Below are 8,575 nucleotides of genomic sequence, written 5' to 3' on the forward strand. Positions count from 1 at the left end.
GGACGATAAAAATGCCCTCGTGAGGGCGTGCGTCCAATGACCTGCTTACTACACTGTGTAAAATCGTAAAATGGACTGAAAGCGGAAGTGAAAATGGCCGGCATACAAGTAGAATGAAATCAAAACCAAACGAACTATCTTCTCTGCTTATAACCTTTAACGGTAACGTTGTCGATTGAGCAACCTCCACTGTATTACGGTGCTGTATTAAAGGTAAAGATTTACTATTCCCTATTGTTTACAGACAATCAACTGTCTGTGATTTGTTACACTAGTCATTGTGTACCGATACCGTACGTCATTAGCGATTTCAAATTTTCTTTCGCTGTGCCTTGTCGACTGCAAGTTGAACACACGCATACCATAAAATACAAATATGTACACTATTTGCCTGAAAACAAGACTGTCGCTCAATGGTTTGCGTTCCACTGTCCAACGTCTTCAAAACCACTGATATAACAGTGAAGAACTGAAACGCACGGCAACACAAGCCGCAATTTTCAGATAGCGATGTGACCTCAGTTGACACAGCTATAAATCAGCCGAGCGATCTTTTGTTTATCAAGCAGACAGCACTATACACGAACGAGAATTACACAATGCACAACTCGCGCCGTTTTTGATCTAACTTTTCAGTTTTTTTCTTTCACCCCGCGTTAAAATATATTGCATATGTGGATACGTGTGTTGCACCATATGGTCAAATTCAGGGTCAGTGACGTTGTCCGTCGACGGCTTTCGAAAGACTGGGTCTATTGTCGTTGCTGAACCAAAACAAAGCCATGGAGAATATATATGATTCTGTAAACCAGTCTGGTTAATTGTAGAGATACACGACCACAGAACTGCGCATGTTTTCTCTGCCACCAGATGTAACTTGGAAGTTGTAAAATATTTGCATCATGAGGTAATATTATGGTATTTGCTAGAAATTATGGTATTGAAATACATGTACTGGTACTAGTAGCCCGGGAAATAGAGATATGCCTAGACTGGCCCCAGAGTCGCTCGACTTTTCTCGGTTGCAGTTACTGGCTGGCGATAACCATTGCATTCACCCCACAATCCAGGCAGCAGCCTATGACTTATGTGAATCTGCTGAAGTATATTCACTTCAATTTACTCTGTTTTGATATTTATATGCCCACATACTTGGAGAAAGTCCAGGACATGCCAGCCATAATATTAAGGTAGCATGCGCCAAAAAATGTAAGGCCGAAACTTTTGCACCAAATTTTCCGTAGAAATACTTTCCCTTTTGAAATTCAAGATAAAAAACAGCTGTCACCATGCAAAATTTCGTACTAGAGAGTAAATCTGAGTAATAAATTGCCTCAAATTGTCCCACACTTGAAATTCAAAATGGCCGCCATCCATGTGTTAACTCTACTACAGGGCAAAATAAAATTTTATCAAAAATAAGACCGAGAAAACTGTATTTACTCCTTCAGTTTCAAATTGAGCCACCACAAGTATTTGAGCAAAAAGCATTGCAAAAGTTTGCCAGTCCAAATATCCGTCCCCAAGGCACATTCTACCCTTAAATTGGGTTTGAGCAGATGAAAAATTAACCAACATTAGTGGTGTGTTTTGCCATTTACCAAATCCTCAAACATTGTCAGTGTGCCGGCACTTCTTGAAGTTTGTAAAAAATATTCATAAATGCATTTTTTCATCTTAATATGCTTTCAATGCACTTCTTGTTGCACTTTTGATCACATGTCAGTTACTTGTTGAACAAATCCCTGAATTTCATTCGAACTCAATGCTGAGCAACGTCTTTGGAACTATTTTGCGGCCGTCAGTTTGAACACTGGTGAAGAAATTAATACTCATCATGGTGGACCTACTCTTATGGAACAGGAATGTTACGCTGAAAGTCACCTCCGATTGCGTTGTACTATGTAAAAATACAGATGCTATTCAACTCCTTGATAGTTGTTCTGCCTAGACTCCACACAAAGGTCTCATTCAAAGTACTATGGGTATGAAAACTCAAATCACTAATCGACGGCACTAAAATAGTGCAATGCAGAATTTGCTGTGATTTTCAAAAAAAATTCCAAATTGGTTAAAGTAGATGTGGTGATTCAGAAGAAAATTTTATTTATTCTGAATAGCCGGTGCATCTTTATTCTCAGTGTACATTTCCCTCAAATAAATTGTAAAACAATAAAAATAATTACTTTATATTGATATTGATGTCATTTATACTGCTCTCAATCATTGTTTTAATATGATTAATATTTCAGTTTGGTGCTTGATAAAAACCGTCAACTTTACTTGACAAGATGTGTTACAGAATATGTTCATGCTGGTGCAGAGGACTGGGATATTTACCCATAATGCTTGGGGTGATGTCGGGAGCAACATTCATCACGTCGTATGTCATAGCCGTGATTAAAGGAGATGTGTTTGCTGTTTTCCCCTACATCAGGTTAGATCTTATGAACATCAAACTTTCACTTTTAAATTTACCGAAGCCAATTTTTCCTAATTTGTGAAATATTGCGATAAAGAAAATGTAGCCAAAGACATGTAATGTCTATTTGGTCTAAAATTATTAAAAAAACTTTCAGTAATATTCATAAAAATTGTTGCTTAAAAATGTTGCTTAATCTACCATATTTTTGAAAAACTGCAAACAACCACTACAAAATGACCATAAAAGTGTTATAAATTGTCTTGAATCTTTCATGTATGACATCATCAATTGAAGAGAAGCCTGACATCCATATCCTCTATTCGTCTCCATATTTGTTTTGCAGTGACACTGGAACCAAGCCTCCAGAAAGCTGCATCTTTGGACAGTTCCTAAATTTGTCGGCATTTTTAGGTTTGTATGTCATCCATGAAGCCTGATATATTCCCAGTGATGTAAAGGATTGATTGTTAATTTGTTATTAAATGCAGTATCTCATACACAACATATTTACGCCATCAGAAATTTGGCCAATTTTGGTCTGGTGTGTGTCAGAGCCTGATAGCTACAGCTGAAAGATCCGTCATTTGAAGGTGCTCGTTTCTCCCCACCCCCCTTACAGTATAGAGAACGTCCTGGAGCGACGGATCTTTCAGTCTTCTGCAGCTGGTGATTATATTTCTTGACATGTCATTTTCACAGCTTCCATCGTAACATTAAAATTAATTAATTAATTTCTTTTGTGTACACATAATTTCTGAAAGTTCTGCATAGCAAGATGAAAATCAATGATAGCACGCCATGTTATTGAAAATATATCGTATATATGCAGGCATATTTTATATTTCATCTCCGGACTGGTGGTCGGTCACTATGTTTACACATTAAAACCTTGATGATTAGAATGGAAAAGGGCACCCCCACTCAAGCAAGGGCTCCCACCATGCTGTATGAAAAATATTGTATCTTTGTTTACGAAATTTTTTTATTTCACTTTCAGCTTTTGCTACGATGTATGTCAGGTACAAACAAGTAGCAGAGTTCTACGCACAGGATGTTGTAAATAAGATTTTGAAACTCAACAAGACGGCTTTTGTGATTGGTTCATTTAGCTGTCTGGGTCTCAGTATTGTGGCTAATTTTCAGGTAATGTACTCCATCCATGGTGATGTTAATTGTTGTTTGGAGATAGAAACAAAGTCTTGTTCAACAGTGGATGACTAAGAATTGTAAGATTGTTGACTTCCAGAAAGTTGTACACTGAAATATTTTCATGTTGTCTGAAAATAAAATGCTAAAAATATGTGTTACTCCAGCGTCAAGTGTGTCTGCAAATAGCATCCTGAAGAACAAACACATGTGTCTGAATTATAGAAATGTGGTTGTTCTGTCTGGCCAGAGAGAGAGAGAGAGAGAGAGAGAGAGAGAGAGAGAGAGAGAGAGAGAGAGAGAGAGAGAGAGAGAGAAGATACTGTTGATCAAGCAAAATATCTTCTTATAATCAAGCACGGAAGATGTTCCTCCAAGAAATCTTTGTCATTTGAAAGTTTAATCATTGCAAGTACGTATCATTTGATAAAGATACTTTCAAATAAACCCAATCACTGAGAGATGAAGGGAGAAGATCTCAGTCAATGACAGAATGCGACAGAAATTGCAATGCAGAATGCCATTTGCTATTGACTTTGTAACAGTTTTGAAAAAATTAAAAATCAGTGAAAGTGGAAGCAAATATTTCTAGGAACAAGTTTTAATTCGTCAAGGCCCTATTGTAATACAGTCACCATCATGGAATAATGACAATCAAGGTGGTCTCACATGCAAAAAATTTATCCACAGTTCACTTATAATTTTTTTTGTCTCACTGTTACAGGAAACCAGTGTCATAGTAGTCCACGGTGTTGGTGCTACCATGGTCTTTGGTTTAGGTGTGTTGTACGCCTTTCTACAGACGATTATGACTTACAAAATGTACCCAGATAGAAACGGTCTCTTCATTTGTCGGGTCAGAATGATCATTTCATCAGTGGCTCTCGTCAGTATGGTGATAGGTATCCTTTACACATAGGGTGACAGATGGGATGACAAATGATAAAATAGCAAAGATGACAATACGTCAGCTTTACAAAATGCCCAATGCCAGTCCTATGGGATTATCATGGGATTAATCATTGCCCTATACATTTGCTATGGGATTTTTACCAAAAAGCTTAAAATGGGATTCATATGCAACTATGTTTGAAATTCCCTCTGAAATCTCACAAACTTTCCCAGAGGAATCCTATTGGAAGTCTATGTTCAATAATCTTGTTTTCCGTTACAGGTTTGTTACTAAATATAGCTACATGTGCGTGATCTCGAACACTGCTGCTTCAAACTGGCACAAACTTCTGCATGTGTTGCTATTGTTGCAAATACCTTTTAGTGTTCATAGAAACATCAATAGATGCCTTGAATTAAGTTGACCAGATTTTTTAGGACGAATAAGGAAAATATTATGTAGGGCATAATGAAGCAGTTTATAGAGACAATGTTGACCAAGGAAATGATGAGAGAGTTAAGGTCAAATTTTCATGAGTGTGTGTTGGATAATTGAATTTCATTACCGCGAAGTTTGTATTTGCGTCTCAAGGCCACTGGCCAATATGCAAAAGGGGTTACATCTGATATTTTGTGTTGAGTACAAAATGAGTGAATAACGATAAATAAATAAATTACATAAATAGGAGAATATATGTGCTGCACCACGTTGTAAAAGTTACTATACACGGCAACGATTCAGTGAAAATGCACCGGTACACATGTGTAAAAACTCTATTCAAGCATTTTCCCTGAGCTTAAATGCTCTGTAGACAAAATTACACAGACTTATTAAATCTTCTGGGACAGATGAACTCATAAATTTTACAAATTTGTGAATTTGGTTCCAGAAATAGACCCATGGGTAAGTATTGTATTCTTAAGTTGTTGTAAAGTGGGCAAATAACAAGAAAGTGATACTCATCTTCTATCATATTCATATTACAAATTTTACAGAGTCTGTCCGCTGGAGCAATGTTGAATCTTCTACCTTCCTCTATATTGGCTTCTTTGACAAATTATTCAGCTTTCAGTGCAGCTGCAGTGGCCTATGTACAATGGAACAAATACCACGACCAACACGATGATAGACAGCATTGGAGACCATCAGATGGGGTAAGATTGATCCAAATTATCTGAAAATATATGAAAAGTACACGCAGAACACAATTTGATAAAAAATCTAACCAGCTAAAATATTACTTTCCTGTTGCTTATTAAAGGCCTAGGAATGCTAACTTTTGGTGATTTTTTCATCATGTTTATTTTATACATCAGTTGCAACTTCTTGTTAGACTCCTAAAAGTATTTTGAAACATCCACTATTTAACTTGTCAACATTGCATCTACATGTGTCAAATGTATTGTTATTGTTTACATCTGAATTCTAGTCCGGACCAGAATTCACTTGTCAACAATAACAACACAGTTTACACAAATGCAGGCTGAGTTGACAAACTGAATACTTTATACATCAAAATATGTTTTAGGGAGTAGAACAAGAAATTATGGTTGACATTAAAAACAAAAATAGTGAAAAAAAACATTAACAGTTAGGATTACTAGCCTTTTAATACAAAAGGAAGCAAATATTCCTCAAATTGATGAAAAAAAAAAAGAAAAGTTCTTTAATCTTGAGTGATTTATGAGTTGATAGATGGTGATGGAGTACATTATTCTTTGATTTTCACAGGGATACACTGCCCATCTGGTCAGCAGTATTGGAGAATGGATGATGGCTTTCTCATTCCTTCTCTTCTTCTTCACGTACATCCGGGATTTCCAGAAGGTGGACATGGAGGCACAAATCAGGTTGTATGTGGAGCATCTGGATGAAATCCCGGAAAACGAGGAACCCAATGAACGTTCCAGGCTCATCAACTAGGGACTTTTCTCCGCTTTTTAAGGCATTTTTTCAAGAAAATAGCTTGCTGTTTTATAGAACACTAACCTTCTGTCTGTGTGAGCAGCAACTCGGTGAGAAAATGGCAATTAAACAAAGTTGCCATCTTAGATTGAAAACCAAAATCATGCATGTGAATATTTTTGACAATCATGCTTGAACTTAAGGAACCATGAAATAATGGTCATTTACAGATAAATTCAGGTTTTTAATTTGTAATTTTCTCCAAGTTTATACTCAGAACGCAGGTGTGTATGTAGAGGCTGTTGACGTGACAACCGTACTTTTTGCTTATGATGATAGGCAGTTTGCAGTGTCTCTACAAAGATATTTCAGGAAATTGTTCTCAATTGACCAACGTGTACTTTTGAAGCTGAGAAACCTTGCCATGGACTTTCAACAAAAAATTTAAGCTGCTCACCCCCATTGCCTGTAAACAGGTCAGCAATCACCATTGAAAACAATGGATTTGGACTAAACCATTGTGGTGAAAGGGTTAAAGATTATCATAATTATAGAAAGAGTTAGGGGGGGTAGATACTGATGTAAAGGGGTGATAAAATATTTGGATTGACAAGGAAAATATGGCTTTTAAAGATTAGGCTTTGCTTCATTGAAAGAAGCATGTAATTAATCAAGTATGATCATAAACCTTTGGCTGACTCAATCAAAGAACACAACATCTTGTATTTTTACTTGCCATTATAGAAGTAGTTGTGTTCAAACATTTGCACCACTTCAGACTGTATATTCAGAATATTTTCTGTTATTTAAGTACTTTATTTTCTGGGGTTCTTCAGTGCAAAAATATTTTTTTAGTACTAGTACTATTTGTTTTTAATTTATTTACAGTTAGTTTTTGTTGAAATTTTATGGAATGTTTAAGTCTGATTTGCATTCTGAAATTTCAGCTGTCAGTACTCCGCAGTGTTATATGATGTAAAGGTATGGTATAAAAACTATAAGTTGCATGTAGACAAGAGCATTTGTCATTCTGCCATAGATGGCGCTCTGCAATGTGTGACAACACAGCACGTGAACAGCGGACAAATCAAGAGAAATTAGTCTTGACAAATGTTTAGAATATTTTGGGACAGTTGTATGCTTTCATTTTTAATAAGTAGTAGTAATGCATCTCTTTTACCAGAAAAAAATATATATATCATAGGTTTTATTGAAAAGTGAAGCAAATAACCCAGCTCCTTGTTGAAATGCCAGTTTAAGAAAAAAATATACCTTGCCTAAAAAGTAGACTATACTACATATGCTTATCTTGCCTAGATAATAAAGTTAGATTCTCTTGCCCTGTTTTCATAGTATCAGTTTTAGGATTTTTGAATTCCTTGTGATATTTTGACAGATTCTACAAATTTGATGTAGTCCCACACCTCTTCAGTGGCATTTACAAAATTTTTACAACTCTTGAAGACATTAAATGTGATTAATGATAGATGGTGTTTATGAAAATCACTGTGTAATCACTTCACACTTGCCGAATCACATTCTCTTCCAAATCGTTAATGACACATTGTACGATCAAAATTTTTACACCGAAATTTTTATTTTTATTTCTTAAAATCAATGTAGTTCTCTGAAGCTGCAGTGTTTATACTCAGAATCAATAAAACAACTTAGTGCAGCCTTTAAGTGTCTGTCCTATCATTTCCATGTGTCCTTGTGGAGTGTGAACGTTGTATGATTTTCTTTTGCATGTTTTACATAAATATAATATAAGAGTTACATCATACAGTTTTTCATGTTTGTTTGCAATGTGGGCAGGCAGCCTCACTCAAAGCATAGTTTTGCTGAAAGGAGTCTATGGATCATGTGATTGATAAATACCGCCATGTGGTTGTAAAAAAGCCTTTGAGAAGCCAAACACTGGAAGTGACAAGTCCCTGCAGCAGTGAGCATTACTAGTCGTATCCCCGCACCTGATTGGTCTACATTATTTTAAAGCTGTTGCTGGGACGCTGCACTTTAGACAGAATGGTTTTCACACTACGTGACTGACCGTGGCCATGCTATGCAGATGGCGGAGTGATATTTTCTTGGACCTAAGACAAGAAATACTAGTATATGTGAAAGGTCCATTCCCCCTTACCGGCAGTAACAAAACCTATGTTGACACCAGCTTTGGTGGTAGTTTACAGAGATCACTTTCAGCAAAA

At 36.3% G+C, this 8,575-nt stretch overlaps 1 protein-coding gene across 1 annotated transcript; it reads left to right on the forward strand.

Moving 5' to 3' along the window:
• Window positions 1-8: 8 nt before the first annotated feature.
• Window positions 9-8,051, forward strand: LOC139131038 (DNA damage-regulated autophagy modulator protein 1-like). Its single transcript, XM_070696963.1, has 7 exons — window positions 9-213; window positions 2,253-2,437; window positions 2,769-2,836; window positions 3,423-3,568; window positions 4,296-4,473; window positions 5,529-5,617; window positions 6,195-8,051. Exons 2-7 carry the CDS (start codon window positions 2,292-2,294, stop codon window positions 6,384-6,386), a joined length of 819 nt encoding a protein of 272 aa, XP_070553064.1. The 5' UTR covers window positions 9-213; window positions 2,253-2,291; the 3' UTR covers window positions 6,387-8,051.
• The last annotated feature ends 524 nt before the right edge of the window (window positions 8,052-8,575 follow it).

This window comes from Ptychodera flava, chromosome 1, assembly GCF_041260155.1.
Source record: "Ptychodera flava strain L36383 chromosome 1, AS_Pfla_20210202, whole genome shotgun sequence".
Lineage (NCBI taxonomy): Eukaryota > Metazoa > Hemichordata > Enteropneusta > Ptychoderidae > Ptychodera > Ptychodera flava.

Excerpts from the sequence above, each read along its gene's own strand:
- LOC139131038 (XM_070696963.1), top strand. The coding sequence starts at position 2,292 with ATGTGTTACAGAATATGTTCATGCTGGTGCAGAGGACTGGGATATTTA. Across the intron at positions 4,474-5,528 it reads TCTCGTCAGTATGGTGATAG|CTTTCAGTGCAGCTGCAGTG; the intron begins GTATCCTTTACA and ends CAAATTATTCAG. Across the intron at positions 5,618-6,194 it reads ATTGGAGACCATCAGATGGG|GGATACACTGCCCATCTGGT; the intron begins GTAAGATTGATC and ends TGATTTTCACAG.